The following is a 19,332-nucleotide window of genomic DNA, read 5'->3' on the forward strand; positions in this document are numbered from 1 at the left end:
AGAGGAAATACATGCTGGTCAGAGGTCAGGTGCAACACAGAGTTTATACAGATTTATTTTCTTTGTATCATCTGCTGTCCTGCATTTAAAGCTGCTGAATGATCTTATGCTTCCAGTTATTTTGAGACAGGTTTTCTTAAATAGTGACATTTTGGGGTTTGGCATATCCTGCTGGCCAGACATCAAGCCTGTGGAGCTGTAGGAATGGCCTGCAGCAGACTGGCTTTTCAGAACTTAAATCTCCCTCATGATATCATAGGGTGGAAGCTGACCCTCTTTGTTTCTGGCCTCAAATAAAGAAAACAGACCCCCAGAAAAATGAACCTGAAAAAGTATTAGTGTGATGATGGGGAGCTGGAGTTAAGCACTTCTCTGCTTGTCATTACTTAGGCATGTAGGAGAGGATGAGGAGGAAAGGAGCACAAATACCCTGCAATCTACAAATGCAAACTTAGTTTTTAAGCAGGTATAGCTCATGAGCTAAGTTACATGTGCATCAGAGTACTGCAAGACTCATTGCCTATGATTGAAGGATAATTAGGAAGGTGACTGTATGTATCAATATCAGCTTTATTTGTTGTCTTTCTTATTCAAACACTTCTGGCAGTGTTTTTACAGCTCTGATGAGATTATGAATGATGTCCCTTTGGTTAGGAATTTGAAGACAATAATTTCAAATTGTCTTAAATGTGCCAACCAGCCAAGACTAAATATGCATTTACAGCAGCTATTCAGCAGATTTATAGCTAATATTCTTTTTTCTATATTTTTTCCTTAGCACTACAATTTAAGGTCTGTTTTCCCCAACTTGATAGTATGATACAATATATTAGGATTAGAATTAATAGCCTACTATAGGAGAAATTAAATTTCACAAGATTCAAGTTGTAGAAAAGAAAAATTGCAAATGGGCATAAGGGAAGTGGAAGGAGGTGGGAAGGAAAAAAAAAAATACATTCTTCACTATAAGGGTAGTGAAGCACTGGAGGGACTTGCCAACAGAGGCTGTGCAGTCTCCATCACTAAAAGTTTTTCAAACTTAACTGGACAAGGCCGTGAGCAACTTGATCGAACTTTGAAGTTACCCCTGCTTGAGGTTGGACTAAATGTCAATTGGAGGGCTTTTGCAGTCTAAATTTTTCTAAATTTAAACCACCCAAAATAAGTCTGAGCTGTACGAAGGACTGGATGTGTTCTCGTGTTCTCTGTGATCTTAAGAGTTACAAACATGCCTTTTTAAAATACGGACGGAATGCCATGGGAACTGTGAGAATAAGTATCCAATGCCACACTGGAGACCTGAGTACTCAGATTATGCACAAATATTTTAACAGATGCTTCATATGAACAATGAGGAAATTTTGAATCTGATTTTTGTAAGTAGAATAATTTCAGCTTTTTTTAGCTCAACGATCGTATCTGTAGTCTCATTTGATACGACAATGGGTGATTTATTTCTGTTTTGTTCTGATTTCTCACTTCCAATTTCTGTTAGGAATAGGAGGCCTGCAAGATGTTGTGCTGAAGTCTGCCACGCTGTCGACGTCACCTGCATGTCCTCCATTTACACCTCTCAACTTCGAGGCCACGCCGATCGTGCGGGTAGCTGTTGAGCCCAAACATCCGAGTAAGTGTAAAGCAGAGTGGGGATGCTGACAGAAATTCCATGTGGTAGCAATGCAGCTTCCCACCTTGAGTTGTTTGCCTGCTTCATGATCTGTCCACTGAATCAGAGACTGACTCAGGAGTACGTATGTTGCCCAGAGGGCCATGTTGTCCTTGTGAATTCTAGCAGGCTAGCTCATGTCTCAGTAGGTGAGAGACCTTGTTGTACTGTTTATGGTCAGACTTAGCTGTTCAATGAGAAGCTACAGGATGCCAAAAGTTCAGTGTTGTCTTTGGGTTTTTCCTTCTGCTGATAATCTTTGTTTTATCTTTTGGCTCGTGGTGCACATTTGCAGTACTGCTTCAAACTGATGCCCTCCCCAACAGACACTAGCATGTCTCTGGCTGTATTTGAATTTTAGCCCAATTTGAATTTGCTGTTGTGCTGTTGTTAGAACCAAAAATAACTGGCTTTCTGTTCAGTTACAAAATAACACCAGTATTATGTGTTTTTTAGAAAGTGATTGGACAGCTTAGGAGGTATTTGTTCTGCATGTCTGAATAACAGATAATAATATATTGTACATCCTGCATTCGCTAAAGTAGTTTTGAAAGTATTGGAAAATACTGGTTCTGTTGAAAATGTTAAAGGAATGTAATTCTAGAGCTGCTGACTGATTTTGGAGCAATTTTTTTTCCCTTAAGGAAATGAAGTTTTATTATTTATACACCATTGCTTGATTTCTCCTCCCTGCTTACTCAAACTTCTGAATCTATGGTTTGAAGTACATTTGCTGGAGGGACAGAAGCCTCAAAGGTAGCTATGCTTGCAAAAGCTTCCTGAAAGTCAGCTGCTTGCAGTAAGGGGAAGATAAGCAAAATTTAGTCATTGCAGGCTCAGCTTGAAAGCAATCAATTGTCCAGTGAGCTGCATACAGTCTAGAGGTGACCCTGGCACCTTGTCACACATGAGTGCATTGGATTTCCACAGCAAATCTACTTTAAAACTGCATCTGCTTATTTGGAAAAAATGATTTAAATAAATATAAATTGTTTCCTTATGTGTCTTACAAAATCACTGCATGTCCTTCACATTCATGTCAAAATCTTCCTGTATTGTTACCATAAACTCTGTTCATCCCTCTCAGTGGGCTTAAATGTAGAAGACACAAGTTTAAAGTCTGTGTTCAGCTGCATTTGCCATTGAGCTAACACTGTGTTTTTCACATTTTGTTATTTTTATGTCTGATTTTCAGGGATACTTTTCTATTATATCCTTACAAGGTTAGCATTAAATACAAAATATCAAATTTTTTTAAACAGTCTTCAAGTGAATGACAAGCTTAATGTCACTCTTCCTTCTTAATATGAATATGCATTTGTAGAAAGCCTGTGGGTATTCTTTACCTATAAAATAAGAAAAAGGAATCTTTTTTTTTTTCCCCAAATGTATGAATTTTGAAAGGCTGCTGACCTGAGGTGTTTATGCAAGGCTTTGATGTAATCCAGCAAAATTTGGCTCAGCTGTGGCTATTCATTCTGCATTACCTTTAAGACAACTCTTTAAAAATAAAAAAACCACCTTCATTTTAGAGACAGATGTGTTTTGTTTCTCCAAAAAGCTCTCACATTCCCAATTTTTCTCCTTTTCAGGTCATAATAGCATTAAGGCTTTTCAGCAGCTTCCAGCTCTTTCAAATCCTTCCTGTGCTTCATCCACTCTTATGCCCTCTAAGTAATCCATATGGAATAATTTCTGCTTTGATTTTAGTAAAGTTAACATGTTATTACTAGTCTTTGGAGCATTTTAAGTGTTAGCAATGTGCAGCTTGTTACACTTAGCTGTGAAAGATTGCAAAGAGAGAAAACATCAGTAAAAGATAACTTCTAAATAGTTGTAATAAATAGGAAAGGTTGTATCTTTTGATAACTTGTGAAAATGAGTGAAATCCTGAAGATTTTAATCACTTCATATTGATAAGTCTTTTTTTTTTTTTTAATTGGTTGTGTGCTGTTCATGAGCCATATATGAGTTAATTATATACAGGAAGCAGGATGGCATAGTCATAGTTTGGTATGCCAAACCTGTTAGAAAACTGGGCAAAGCAAACCTGTGCAATCTATTCAAATATGGACCATGGTTAAGATTATATAATGTGAATTTGATCATCAGTACATAAATTCTTGCTCACAAATTATGAGTACATAATTAATACTCTTTGTGATTTATGGGCAGAATTTTGCCCACACAATGTTTGTGAGTGTTCCTGAAACATGCATTTGTGTTTAGACTTACAGAGAAATGAGTGCTACTTTCTCTTAAATATATCCTACATCAAGTATTCCTTCTAGAGTACTACTTTGTTAATAACACCTTCTTTTGCCAGGTGATATGCCTCAGCTGGTTAGAGGAATGAAGCTTTTAAACCAAGCTGATCCCTGTGTCCAAGTTTTAATCCAGGAGACGGGAGAGCATGTGCTAGTGACAGCGGGAGAAGTTCATCTTCAGCGTTGCTTGGATGACCTGAAACAAAGGTTAGAGGGGCAAGGAGGAAGAAATATTTCTGGTTCAGTAGGTGTCTGTTGTATTTCTTTGTCAGATGCATATCTTTGATTTATATTCTGGTAAAATAGAAGCTTTATCCACTAGCAGTTCTTTACTGCTGCATCATAAACAGACCTTTCTGTAGCTATAAAGTTATCTGCAAGTGGGCAGAAGCCACTAGCTTGTCACTGTTATACATCTTACACACCCTTTGGGTATTTTCTGGAAATGAGAAATTGCAGTAGGTTCAGGAGTCCAGTTAAGAATGTAATGCTCCATTTGTATAAAATAAAAACTGTGAGGGAAATCATGTCTGACAGATAAACTCTCAAAGATTAGAAGGCAACAAGACCAAAACTGTGTGTGCACACTGTCCTGTTCCTTTCCACAACACATTGATTATTTTTTAAATTTATTTTTCAAATTTTAATCTGCTCTCTTACTCATGAGCAGCAGCTTTGTTTCTGCAAATGTAAATGCCCATGGTAATAAAGCTTACAATTTGCTTTTCTCTGCAACTTTTTTATCACTCTGCCAAAATTTACTAGAACTTAGGAAACTTTGATTAGTCTTTTTATTGTCATTTAATGAATCTGCTCAGATCTCTTGAGTGGTTAAGAAGGGTACACAACCATTAATCTGTTAGATAAGTGTGGTAACAGGTAATAAATGGTTCTTCCTTTTTTTCAGTCACATTTAATATGCCTAAAATGCTATCATGAAACTGTTATAATAGTGATTATCAGACCAAAGGACAAAATTAACTTAATGCTGATTCCCCAAGTAAAGCAGTGTGTCACTTTCCATTTCCTGCATAATAACCCTTTGCAGTTTTCTTTTTCATGCTTAGTTACAACAAAAATTCAGACACAATTCTGTCTCTTTGAATTGGGCCTTTCCTGGGGTGTAGGCTGATAGCTTCTAAAATCAAGAGCAGTTTTGTTTTGCAATGAATTGTACCTCATGTGAAGGCTTAGTGCAAAGTTTAATAAAAGGAAGTTTATGAATACTAAGATTAGCAATCACAGAGAAACAGAGATAATGTTAATAACAATTGTATCCAGACTTGAGAAGTATTTTGAGTAAGTTGCATTAGAGCTCCTAGGTCTGAGTAGTCCACAGTGCAAAAGACAGAGCCTCTGGTTATTTCTCAAGGCTCACGTTGAGTTTCTTTGACTGTGTTTGCTTCAATATCAGTACCTATGATTTCAGGTGGCAATAGTTGTGGTTGTTTTATTGCAGGCATCTATTCAGCTACTAGCTGCAGCTGTAGGTACTGGTAATTAGAACTGAAGATTGATGGAGAGTAATGGCTGTTCTAAAACTGATTACAGCTAAATATTTCAGCTTTAGAATGAGATAGAGCTGAAGTATGAGTGTTCCTGAATGCATTTTACTAGCCTCAGAGATGTACATGTAATCATGTAAGCAATTAATCCTTTAAGTCATGCATACAGGAACATGGTTTTCATTAATTTTTCCTTTGAATGTGAATTATAGCAGCATGAAAACCTAACTACACCTTCTTTACAGGGGTCCCTGACTTATAAAAAAAATTAACTTTTCTACATCTGTAATAAAATGGTTCTATATAAACATTCATCAGCAAGAATGTTGTATAAATAAATAACATCCCAGGTCTTAGAAACAGGTAATTCCAAATATGGCCTTGTTTTCTCCACGTGTTTTAAAAACTGAGCCTGATTCAGCTGGCTGTATTGAACAGTGTTTTTATACCTTTGTACACAAATGATAAACTAAAACTCCTGTTAATGTGGTGCTAGCTTGCTGTACCACAGGTTGTAATTGTAGCAATGCCATAAGAATGAGTAGAATATAATGTTTACAGATTGCATAGCTAGAAAAAGCTGTTACAAACTGATGAAGTCTGGGTGTTTCATTTGCAAGTAAGGTTTGTCCTGGGAGGTTTTGCAATGAGATGATTGTTTTTCACCTTCAGATGAGGTAAAAAATGCAGGCTATTTTCCCAATCTGATGGGAAGCTGTCAGCATTGGTGTATCTTTAGCTGAGTTAAATCCTGGGTGTATTTGAACAAGATGCAGATTATGTGCACTTAGTATGTATCCATTTCATAGTTCTAAAAGAAGTGGGGTTTTGCCATGGTACCATTGGGATTTTTCAGCTCCTGTGATTACAGTAAACAGGTAAACTGTCATCCAGGATATTTTGAAGTCATCATGTTGTACTTGAAGATACAGCAGGTGATCCTTGATGGATAAATACACAGATGTTTATTAAATATATGAAAGAGCTAACAATCTGGCACTTCTTAGCTGGGTGGTAAAATACCATACTGGCATACTTAATCCTGTAAAGCTTTTAATTGTAGAGCATTTTAATCAGTAGTAATTAATTTTCCTCATGTTTTGAAATATGCTTTAAAGCATGGTGGAAGTTTTCCTGCAGAGTACTCAATTCAAGGCAAGGAAGTAATAACTGCAAATTAATCTGAAAGAAATTGCTGTTGATTAATAGCATTACAGTGAGCAATATATCAGTTCCTTAATAGTCACACTTTATCCCTGTTCCAAATGCCAATAATACAACATTGTCAAACCTCCTCTCATTCTGTCTTGTGGTCTGCTGCACTTGGCCTTTCCTAAATGTTTTTCTTTTCAACACAGATTTTCTTTATTATTGTAGAGAATTTCCTAGCTTAGCTTAAAAGAAAAAAGAAAGCTTCTTAAGTTGTATCATCTCTTGACAGAAAGTAATTCCTTTAAAACTTGCTAGCACTCTTGCAATAGAGACTAGTTATAGTTCAACAGGCTGAACTGCATTGGTAAGATTTTTTTTTTCTTTTGTCATAGAAAAAGACCAAAATCTTCACCTGCAGTCTTATATCCCATTTTATTTTGTGCTTTCTGTGGTCCTTTAAAGGCAAAGATGAGTTTACCTTTTCTTGAGTAGTCCAAAAATAACATTCATCCGCAGCATTAATTTTGTTTGCTTTCTTCCATTAGGGAATTTTATTATCTTAGAGACTCCTCCAGTGTAAGCTTTTCTAACAAACTGAGGAGTGTTTAATGACCTGGGATAGAATAGATAGTTTAATTCTTATCTATAGTTAATGGTCAATTTATTTTAATGATCTCCCTTCTCTTGTTTTGTTTTAGTTTTGTATAAATCTGTGCTCATATAAGTAACTTTATAAATAACAATTATCACTTAATTTTCATTGAAATGACTGTACAGTATAAAGCTTCTGGGGAAGTATGAGGGAAAGGAGAGATTGTGGTTTGAGAAAAAGCTGCTTATAATGCCAGGTCTGTACATGAAATAATTATCTATATATTTCTGAAATAAATGTGTCCTGTCTGGTGATAATCAGGGTTAGCTATTTCACTTGAAATTTGTTCCCTTCCTCAAGCCAACTTAAAGGCATTCCAGTTAGTCATCAACTTCTACCTTCCAGACGGTGCCTCGCATATTTACATTTGTTGTAAGATCACAGTCGAGTGATCCCCTAGGTTTGCAAGGAGAGTGGTGGTTAAGGGTTCCACTAGCTGTGAACCCAAAAGTTAGAGAACTATGGCTCCATGCTTCTTTACAAAAGACACTGCTTAACCAGTGCTTCATCTTTCCAGAGCATCTCCCCATGCAACCAGATGGACTGATTCAAATCAGTCTTGCTCAGTGTCATGTCTGCAGCAGTGTAGCCTAGAACAGGTGTCTGGGGAGGAGTGAAAACAGAGTAACTGGGCTCCAGTTGTTTTCAGTTCAGGGCCTTTTGTGGTTTGATTGTCAGTTAATCCTGATAGCCTTCCCTCCCCATGATTTTGTGGACCTCTATTGTGTCCTTGAACCATGTGAAAGCTGCTTGTACTTTCATGCTTTTGATCATCATTACTCTTTCTCATTTCTTTTTTCTTTTCCTGGTTCTATTGAATCTCCTTTGAGGGGAGAGGACAGCAGCACATAGTTTCCAAGATGTGGGTGAAGCAGTGATTTACACAGAGGCACAGCAATGCTTTTTCTTTTATTCTCTTGTTATTTTCCAAATCTTCCCGCAGACATAAAAGACAATGTTTCTTGTTTGAGTTTGAAATGCATCACCTAGTAGTCTGTGTTGCAATCAGATTTATTCATAAACATCTGTTCCATGTTAAGACCTACCTCTCAACCTCAACTTTAAAAGTATTTTGTAAATTTCAAACTAACTTCTAGACTTTGTTTTATAGGTTTGCAAAGGTAGAGATTAGTGTATCAGCACCTATCATACCATTCCGAGAGACGATAACAAGACCTCCAAAAGTCGATATGGTGAATGAAGAAATAGGAAAACAGCAGAAAGTTGCTGTCATACACCAAACAAAAGAGGACCAAAATAAAATTCCTGAAGGAGTTCAGGTTGATCCAGATGGGCTTATTACAATGTCTACTCCAAACAAACAAGCTACTCTCAGTGTAAGAGCAGTGCCACTTCCTGAAGAGGTGACTCGACTTCTTGAAGAAAACAGTGACTTAATTCGAACTATGGAGCAGCTCAACACATCTCTGAATGAAGATAAAAAAAGTCATGAGATAAATCAGAAGACTCTTGACAGGATCAAGGAATTCAAACAAAAGTTGGAGCAAAATCTGCAGGGAAGAAAGTGGAGAAATGCTGTTGATCAGATCTGGTCATTTGGGCCGAGGAAGTGTGGGCCTAATATTTTGTTGTATAATTTTGAGGGCTATAAAAGGTCTGTGTGGCAGTGCCTTGGCAACGCTGAGAAAGAAGTAAGTAAATACAGAGACTTTGACAACAGCATAGTAAGTGGATTTCAGTTGGCTACGCTTTCAGGTCCCATGTGTGAAGAACCCCTCATGGGTGTTTGTTTTACAGTGGAAAAATGGGAAATACATAAAGCTGGAGAGATGCTGTCAACTAGTGGTCAGGATTCAGGGGAAGGTGATACCATAGAACACAAACAGAACGAAGATACTACTCAAACAAACAGTTGCACTGATGAAGTTTGCAGCTTGAATGAACACCAGGAGAGCAGTCAAAGTGTTACAAAATCACCTGAGAAAGTTAGTAAACAAAAGGGGGAAGTTTTACTTGCAGATTGTTATGGTCCCTTCTCTGGGCAACTGATTGCCACCATGAAGGAAGCTTGTCGTTATGCTTTGCAAGCAAAACCACAGAGGCTAATGGCAGCAATGTACACCTGTGAAATCATGGCTACTGCAGAAGTTTTAGGTAAGACATAAAAAATGAACTTTTGGCTGGTATGCAAACTCAGTGTGTACCAGATTTGTGTCACTTATATTACCTTACTGCTTACACCTACTTGAACTTGTTTTAATGACCTGTTTACACCACCACTTACCTTACCCTAACATTTGTTCTTGGAGTTTTCTGTGGGAGTTGCTTGCACACTGAATCTGATCCAATGAACCAAGATTTTCTTTAAAATTATCTTCCACTGCATTTAAGCTATCAGCAAATATGTTCTGACTGTACTAATTGTGACAGAAATTGTAGCCTGCCCCACAAACAACAATTAAAATTTGGTTATTTGTTGTAAATGTCTCTGCTGTTGTGCACATATGCATAATGATAGCAGTTGTACAAAACCAAATTAATCTGAAGAGCAAAACTTAAAATTGTATGTAGTGGAAAAAAAGTGCCTTTGAGCAATTGTGTTGTACAGATGCATGATCCTGTTCTTTTCTGGAGGTACTCTTTAGTAGGCCTGGTAAAAGATGTCCTGTGGTAAGCTTATTAGCACAGTACCTTAAACTGCAACTTACTATGGCACAGAACTTGAGCATTTTAAACTACCTTTTACTGTTTTCTAACACATAAGAATGCCTATCAAAACCAGAGTTTGATACTGTTCCAGGAGCACATTAGTACAGTACTTCTGAATCTCTCTGCCAGACTGTAAGATACCAATTTTCAAACCACAAAAACTCTGTAAAAACTTCTGAAGGTAGCTAAGATATAATTCCTGAAACAAAGCAGTATTTCTTAGTAATGTTTCTCAAATATTTGCTTGTGAGAAATCAAGTGAGCTAGGCACATGGTGTCAAAGTGCCTTTTAAAATAGCCTGATGACTGTATAAAATGCATCTAGTATGACCATTTTCTGGATCCCTACAGGAGTAATTTATTACATATTTCTCTTACAGTTCTGCATGTTGCACTGACAGATGTTTGAATTTAATGGGTTCACTTAATTGATCCACTTACTAAGAACGATTTTAGCCCAAGAAATTATGTATTTTACTTAATGCTGAAATTTCTTGACTAAATGTATGTCTTTTTCTTCCTGATGCAGGATATAAGTATATCTGAAAGCTCATTGCAGTTATGTCTTTGCAGGTCGTGTGTATGCTGTCTTGTCCAAAAGAGAAGGCAGAGTGTTACAGGAGGAGATGAAAGAGGGGACAGATGTGTTTATTATTAAGGCAGTCCTGCCAGTAGCAGAAAGTTTTGGCTTTGCTGATGAAATCAGGAAGAGAACTAGTGGCCTGGCCAGTCCACAGCTGGTGTTCAGCCACTGGGAGGTAAAAATATCTATTTATTCCATCTGTTTTGGTGATCCTTTTCCTGTAGATGTGGCAGACTGAAATAAGTGGAAAAGGTTAAGTTTTAGTCAAGACATTTGATTAATTCCTTTTTGAAATGAAGAGGGAAAAAGTAGCTTTACATTAATCTTAGTTCCTTTTATAGGTACACTGTTCAGAAATGTACTTATTTTGTTTAGATGGGATGCTTTTTAATTTTAATAGAAAATAAGTTCTTCGCAAATGAAACTGATTCTTCATAAATGTGTTTTCCTGAATTCTATCTGCCTATTTTAATGAGTTCTCTGGTAAATTTCTTTGAGGAGTGGAAAAAAGAAACCTCCTCAAAACAACCCCAATGTACCACTAAGAGAAAATGTAACAATAAATCTAATGCATATGATAAGTAATCTTTTAGGGGTTAGCAGGTGGCTAAGTATTTATTTTTTGTCCTTATATATGCTGGCTTGGAATATGTTTTCATACTCAAAGACAAAGGGAATAGATTTCAGTCTTTCAGAGTTAAGTATGGTTATCGTAAGTGGAAGTTGTCCTCAAAATTACTCCTTTTAGTCATCTTTGATAAATGAAGAGATGAAAGTGAAGGTATAAAGGAGGTAATGCCAGTGTGAAGCTGATGAGGAGTGTCATCAGCTGAGAGTGCACTGTGGCTTGTTCCTGTTGCTGTAGAGTAGATCTTCAAGGAGAAGTATAAGAGCTGTAAATCAGAGTTCCTTGTTCAAGACAAATGGAGCTGCATTGTAGGGCTCCTTGGAAGACACCACTAAAGGAGGTAAAAGCAGGCTGAAGGGCAAGAGTCAGTGGGTACCAGCTTTTCACAGTCAGTTTTGAAAATAATTGAAGTCTAGGCTGTTCTGCTTTTTGGGCTTTTTTTTAGACAGGGAGGGTCCTTTATTTGGTGTTAGGACCATAGAAACTTTTGTAAACGAATTAGTCTTTTTTTGTTTGTTTCATCTTTTAATTTATTTTTTGACCTCAAACATCAAGTCTCTGAGAAAAACAACTACAGATTTTTGAGGTCTGTAGCAGTGAATGCAGTTGCCAGCTATGGTCTGTTTACCACTGTTTTTCTCCAAAGTATGTGAGGTTTTTCATGTGGTGTGGATTCTTCCTCATTTCCTGTGGCTAAATTGTCCTAGTAGGTAATAGTTGTCAAATATCTTACTAGCAGTATTTCTTTGTTAGTAATTAATTGTAACTTCGTCAGAAATTTTATGTGGATGCTAATGGAAAAGGAGGCTCTAGGCAAACTAGCCAAGTCATGTACTATCAGAAGAGCTGGGAATCCTTGGAACAGTAAACCTGGAAAAGTATACGATGTCTTCCTTCACAGTGGTGCTTTACTGGTGTTACAAAATAGAGTGGACCAGGGACTTATCTCTCTCCCCTCAAGACTTTTAATTGCATCTTCTTGTAACAGAGTCTGACTTCACAGAGAGCCATGGAAGAGAAGAAACAGCTACACTGTATGAAAAAAAAATATTCAAAAAGGCAACCTTCCATAGGTAGTGCACAAAAAAATAGATAAAGCAACAGTGTTTGAGGTGTAGGAATCTAGATGTGAGGCAGTAACAGATTAGGTGTACCTCAAACCAATGAGTGGTGTCAGTGTAGCGTGTGGTAGTCTCATCAGTTTGGGATGTTCTTGTCTGAAGTGCAGGGGTCAGGTTTTTGTGGCTTAACTGGTCCTTTGTCTGAGCAGCTCTGATATCAGTGCCTTGAAGTGATACCCATCAGAGGGTGTTAATTCCACCTAACCATTGTTTTGTGCCAGTTTCTTTGGGATTTGTAGCTTACTGTGCTCCAATACTAAGCAAAAACATAACCCCCTTGCCTCTCTGACGTTCCCTTCTATGCCCAGACCTCAGTCCATATTTTCACTCTGTCAGCTGTTACAAATTTCACATAAGAAAATGTTCATATGTAATTACAGATATGCATAGGAGGGGGTGGGTTGAACAACTGTCACTGTTTTCTAAAACTGACCCTCAGGAGAGATTATAATTACAGCTATTATGTTAAAATGTAGTGGTAGCAGGAAAAATGATTGTGTAAGCCAGTCACCTTTCCACCTGGCACACCAGTTGGTGGGAGAAGTTGCTTTGGTTTTGTCACATTGAAAACCATGCTCACATATTTTTGTGACAAAATAAGCCTTTTACTAAGCTGGTAGCAGTGTTGACTCTGTGCAGTGATGGCAGAGGGGCGTCATGCTACTGTCCCTTCAACAGCAGAACTGCTGAATAAATACAATCTTCAAAATCTCTGGTGGCAGTATGACAAGAGAGTGGCCTTGCACCATTTGGTTATTCTCAGTGCAGAAACACTTTTATGGCACTTCCCAGCAGATAAAAGTTTTTTAAGGTCACATTTCCCGTAAACCTCTGCAAAGTTCTGTCATCCTGCCTGAGAGGTAGAGGTAATTTTTGTTTGACAGGGATGCTTCATACATCTAAGACATGCATATCAGCTGTACTCTTTTAGTCAATTGCTTGGTCTGTCACTACTATGTGATGGACACGGTTGGACCTGCGAATATTCTTGAGGTGTCTTTCTAGCATCGTTTTGTCTAAGGTAGATACGATGAAGCCTGTATTATGTTTGAATTGTGCATAATAGTTCTTTGGGAAATTTTGGGTTTAAAACAGCTTCTGGCATAATGTTTCTCCTCACCTTCTAAGTGCTGCTTGTGGTATTACCCAGTGACACTGAATTTAGTAGCTCTTGTGATTTCTTATTAAGCAGTTGACAAAGGCCATGAAGTCACTTGCTGGTCTTCATTGGACAGTGTAAAACTGCTCTTTCTGTTCATGGTCCAACTAAAGCATTTTCCACACTGGTGATACTTGGCTCAAAAGAAATTCTCTGTCCTCATCAGTCAGTAAGGCCCAGTAGGGGAAGTGCTACTAGGAACATGGCTATGTTCCCAGATCTGCTTGACCTCGTGGATGAACTAGGCAGATCCCTTCTGTTTGCTTTTAATACTTCTCTCAACCTTGTTTTGCATAATCAGACTGCCTTAGGCAGAGGCTGTTTCATGCCATCATTTTGTGAAATACACTAGACAATGGGACCAAGATCACTATTGGAGTCATCTGGGTGCCACTAACATGCAAATAATAAATTATCCTCAAATTAAGGCTTAAAATTCCAAGACCCCTTGACTTGGAAGTGTTCTGTTCTAGCTCAAATCTTCAGTATTAGATCAGCTTACCCAGTAATTCACAGAATTTAGTACTGTGTTATCTTTCAGTATTAACATAGTACACTCACAATATTTGTATTTTTATGGATTAATTATTACAGGTATTCAGGTTGTCTCTGACAAAGATGCAGGCATTTATTGGTTGAATAATTGATATGTAGGTTATTAGGCTAAAAGAAATTGACAGCTCTTTTGCCTATGCTGGTCTGCTTGCTGTTACTGAACAAGTCTTATGAGACTTCATTTTGTTTGGGTGCATTGGTTTGAACAGGTGATATTTAATGAAACATCTTGCTTTAGAATTATTTTTCTCAAGAATACCCTTGCACTTACAGTGTTTGAAGTAATCTGATTTGATTTCTTTCGAAATACCTAATCCCAGCTGACTTCATTATAAACAGAATTTTATTTATACCTAGAGTGGGCTTAGTTCTGTAGTAAGCATTTGTTCAATTGTTGGGTTTTTTTCTTTATTTATAATGGAATTCTAGTGGTTTGCTTATAGTCATGCTTCAAACAAACTATATCACTCCAGACTTCTATGAAGCAGATCAATGAAGATATTGTTAAAAAATACTATTAAGGAACGTTTCTGTCACTTAAGAATTGTATTTGTATCAGCTGCTGTGAACAAATTAATTTTATTGTATTACATTTTAAATGATTGCTTGCTCTCTAATAGAGTAAATGCTGTGATCCACTACACAAACCTAATTCACTTTTTAAAAGAAAATTATTTTCAGAAGAGTCTTGCAGGATGTGGCACAGAAATACACTTACAGAATGGGAACATTTAAGAACTTACTCCTCTTGGTATGGCTGTGTCAGTGTCAGCTCTGTGGAGTCATGTTAGGGTTATATTAAGGTGGCTGTTTGCAGGCTTCTTAAAGGCAGTGCACAGCTGATGCCCCAGGTTCCAGCTGACTTTGTAAGTCTTGCTTCCTTGTTCTTGTTTCTTGCCATGGTGTGGTAATAAAAATAGCTTGTTCTGATTAACCTCATCTTTTGCAGTGTCTGCACCATTCAGTTGCCTGTGAGCCTCTAGAGGAAATTTTCAGATGCCACAATAACTTGCTCTAGAACCAGTATGCCTAGAATGTGGTGTTTAGGCTGAGAAGCAAAGCTAGCTCCTCAGGTGCCTTTTTGAATCCTCATTCAGGTCTCTTTACAGTGCTGCTCTCCATCAAAGGTTTACTCAGGATTCTGTAGCCCCAAACTGCAATAAATTTGTAGGTTTACCCTTGCTGGCTGCAAAAGACTAAATGGTACACATGCTCAAACCTCCTGTGGTGAATTTCCTGAGAGGCAGAGAGAGCTGTTGAAGCATAAAGGATTATTATCAGTGGAAGAAGAGTCCCAGCAAAACTTCAGTTAACATTAGTAGAACAAGTCTGTCAAACCTGGGGATTTTCTTAAGTATCCATCACCACGTTATCTAAATATTTACAGGTAGATTAAATCTGTAAGTTCAATTTTGTGTACTTTTAGACTTGTGCTCATTCTTCAAGAACCAGTGTTTCTCTCTGCATAGGCAGAGCTGTTAAATTTCTTGCTAATGTAAAAAATACCAAAGGGGAGACTAATAACCTTTTAAGTTATCATAGTCTGTAGCTGTATAATCTCCTTCAGCAGTGCAGTCCAGAGCAAATCCATTGAGCATGAATCACCTTATTCATGTGTTCTTGGACTATGAATTTTTTGTTTGTTCAACTCTTTAATGAGATGATGAGTGGGGAAGTCCTTGATGCTTTTCTACCATGAAGATGTTCAGTGGTAACATCACCACAACTTCATCATCATGCAATTTCTGCCCAAAAGCTGGGGAAAATCGCAGTACTCTTCACTGCCCTTTCATTTCTAGTGCATAAAATAATGGTAAAACTTTTCAGTTCTCCAGGAGTGGAGACCATTCCTTTTTTATTGATGTAAGCAGTTAAGGAATCCCCTTTAAGTTTCTAGGCATTGGTTATAAGGCCCTGTACAAGACATCAAAAAATGGCTAAGACCCAGGCAGATTCTTCTGTGGTTAGACAGGCTGTCCTTTTATGTTAAAAATAAATGCAGAAACATTTGGAAAGCTAAATTTCATACTGTTTATTTCTAAGTTTTACTTGCTTTTGGTTTTCAGCCAGAGAGCCCTATGCATAGTCACTTCCTACATAAATAATTGAGATTGGATGTCACTTCCAGCTCATAATTTACCAGGACTATGTATATACTTAACTGTAAGAAAGCAGAACTATATTTGTTGGTTTAAGGGCTTAATATACTGTTTTGCAGGACTGAACCTACAATGTTACCTAATACAAAACAGCCATCTTCTGCCATAGTCATTTTCCTAACTCCCCATAAAGTACATTGTTTGATTGTGTTAGATGTTATTTAAGATGAAGTATTAAAGCAGTGGTTTCAGTGGTTGATAGTTCTGGGGAAGACTGTCCATCTTAAAGCATTTTTTAATTCCTATTCTTGCTCATTTGTGTAACAAGCTTTAAGAAATTTTGCTTAGTTTGAAATATCACATAGCAGTTAAAAGTATTGGTCTGTTTATAACACTAGAAAAGGTTTGTAACACTAGGCTAAGGTTGATAGCTTTGGGAAGTTTGTTCCCTCCTTGTCAGCTATTATTGTTAGTGCTAGTATTATATATTTGAAAATGATAATGGAATGCTGCCCTCAGTAAGTGTCATAGCTATCATGATTCTTTGAGCAACTAATACGTGTCTGCACCCCTTTTTCCACAAGGATTTTAGGAAATGGAGACAGTGTTACCTCTGAGGGGGTTAGTAAAAATGTAAGGAACTCTGTAATCATTTAGGTGAAATAAGTCTTGAAATTCACAACAGAACCTGAGTAACATGCTCACGTTTACCATTCTTGGAAGGTCATCCTGTTATTTCACACACACAGAATCACACAGAATCAATAAGGTTGGAAAAGACCTCAAGGATCATCAAAGTCCAACCTGTCACCCAAGAACTCATGACTACTAAACCATGTCACCACGTGCCATGTCCAATTTTTCACTAAGTTCCTTAATGTTCATTAACTACAGTATTTTTTACTCTGTTTTATGGTTAATTGCCACTAATAGGAAGGAAAGTTAAATCTCAGGACTATAACCCTATGCAATTTTGGTTGGTCACCCAGACACCTCTTCACTAAGGAGCATTTCTGTGAGCTGCTTACACTTACACCGCAGTTTCTTGTGCCTGCAACAGTTTAACATGTGAGGGGAACTGGTGTAGATTGTTAGGAGCTTAGAACTGGTGGTGGCTCCTCTTTTTTTTTTTTTTTCCCTATAGGTCTTAAAACCGTTACTTGTAACTAAAGTTTCTTAAGTTGCATGAGAATCACTACCAGTAAGGAAAGAAATGCTTAAAACTTTGGCTAGCCTAGAATTTGTGTGAAGTCTGCATAGTCAGAAGGTAGAGAGCAAATATCCCTTCAGACTTTATTGAGGAATTAAAAAGTCTAGGTTTGCTGTGTAGGCTGAAAAGACAGAAGATTTTTAGTCTTTGTAAGACAACTACATCTTTGAAATGCTCTCTTAATCTGAGAGGTGTGGGGTCTGTAGGATGAACTGGCAACAAGGACATGTGCAGTTATTCTCCGGTCATGTTATATCTAAAATCTATTCTAGAGGAGGGCCCCTGAGATATTAAGCTGTAAAAACAGCTCTACTAAATATGCTAGCACCAGAAATAATGATTTTTAAACCATCTGCCTGACTGAGGGATTGAAGAACATGGGGCACAGAAACAAAACCTTCAGTTCTTATAAATTCTAATAAAATCATAGTGAGATAATGTTCTAAATAAGGAATTTCTTCTTGAAATGATGCTTTCAGAATGGTGTTTGGTGTTGTTTGCTGACTGGCGATTAAATTTGCTTTTAAAAAAAATAGTATGCAGATAAATGCAACTGAATTTGGAAAGCTATTATGGGCTTCTTATGGCAAGTGCTGCAGGAATGTATTTTAACTCTTGCTTTCTGCTTAAATAGCTAATTGCAGGCTTTCCAGAGAACCCTACCTGCTCTACTTCCATGTTTTGTTACATCAGAGCTTTACTATCAGAAATGCACTGATAAACCTGGGGCCTTGGTACTACTTTACTCCTTCACTCATTTACTCCTTTGTCATTGCTGTTTTTGTTTTGTTTGTTCTGTTTTTATTTTGGGTTTTGTTTTTTACAGATCATTTCAAGTGATCCATTCTGGGTACCAACCACCGAAGAAGAATATTTGCACTTTGGGGAAAAGGCAGACTCGGAGAACCAGGCCCGCAAGTACATGAATGCAGTAAGAAAGCGAAAGGGACTTTATGTAGAAGAAAAAATTGTGGAGCATGCTGAGAAGCAAAGAACTCTCAGTAGAAATAAGTAGCTGTGCCTGCTCCCATTCTCTCCTGACTCAGCTAAGTGCGGGTGGATTGTTTTCTATGCAGCAGATTCAAAGTTTCATCTGGACATTGTTCTTTGACACCACTTTTCTTACATGCTCTAATGTCTGTGGCTTATGTTTTAATAAACTTAAGCCTTTCCAACTTTTATACAGAGAAATTATTTATTTAAATAAAATATAGGCATATGCATTGCAGTTGATCTCCATTTTTAAAACATACTGCCCTATTGAATTTTCTGTCACAGGATTAGAAGCCCCTAATTTGATTTTTATTTCTGTCTCATCAGAGCTAATTACAGTTAGAGCTGGTTAGCTAGTTTGTTGCAAATAGACTATGCTCTGAACTTAGCTTAATGTTTTTTAGTCTGTTCTTTATTTTAATTTCTGTAATGTTTGTTACTCGCCAGTACTTCCCATAGTTGCCTAGATGCAAACAGAGGTAAGTCTGTTAGGAGTTTCTAAACTCTATGTAAGCAGTCATTTGAAGCAGTAATGTATTTTCTTTAAACCAGAGTTCAAAAATAGCACACATGGAAGACTAAGAGTTGCAAACCAAGTGAGATTTGGCCTTTTCCTCTCCTTAGTACACATCTTGCTATTATCCTAAGCTGGGAGCTGCAGTCTCTGAACTAGCCACACAGCTACTTCTGCCAATCCTGTGTGACTGTTTACAGACTCTTGCAGAAATTTCTACCCATTCAGCTTGTTGACTTGAATTCAGCAAAGGGAAACATTTGGGAAATATACAGAAGGTCTTGCTGTTTGCAGGTGTCTGGGATGCAGAAGGCTCCAAAATGATTCAGACCAAGACTAACAGGAAAAAATGTCCTCACAAGACATAGTTTTTAGTTAAGAAATATTGAAATCTTGATTTGTAAAAGGAATGGACAGGAATGCTAGAAGGTTAAGAATAAGTAGATAGGTGTCCTGGAAGAGCTTCTGATATTTAGTTAAATGGAAAAGAAGTCTTTAAATCTTGTGTGAACTGACTTATTGCTACCTCTTGTCTTCACTAGTTGCAAAGAGTTTTAG

At 37.4% G+C, this 19,332-nt stretch overlaps 1 protein-coding gene across 2 annotated transcripts in view; it reads left to right on the forward strand.

Moving 5' to 3' along the window:
- EFL1 (elongation factor like GTPase 1) overlaps positions 1 to 18,282 on the forward strand; it is a 57,110-nt gene extending 38,828 nt beyond the window's left edge. For both annotated transcript variants that reach the window (XM_054388044.1, XM_054388045.1), the window contains 6 exons: positions 1,496 to 1,627; positions 3,993 to 4,140; positions 8,354 to 9,066; positions 9,130 to 9,357; positions 10,486 to 10,670; positions 18,094 to 18,282. In XM_054388044.1, coding sequence (XP_054244019.1) covers positions 1,496 to 1,627; positions 3,993 to 4,140; positions 8,354 to 9,066; positions 9,130 to 9,357; positions 10,486 to 10,670; positions 18,094 to 18,282 — 1,595 coding nt within the window. The remainder of the gene's footprint in view (positions 1 to 1,495; positions 1,628 to 3,992; positions 4,141 to 8,353; positions 9,067 to 9,129; positions 9,358 to 10,485; positions 10,671 to 18,093) is intronic.
- The last annotated feature ends 1,050 nt before the right edge of the window (positions 18,283 to 19,332 follow it).

The sequence above is a fragment of the Indicator indicator genome, chromosome 16 (genome assembly GCF_027791375.1).
Source record: "Indicator indicator isolate 239-I01 chromosome 16, UM_Iind_1.1, whole genome shotgun sequence".
Lineage (NCBI taxonomy): Eukaryota > Metazoa > Chordata > Aves > Piciformes > Indicatoridae > Indicator > Indicator indicator.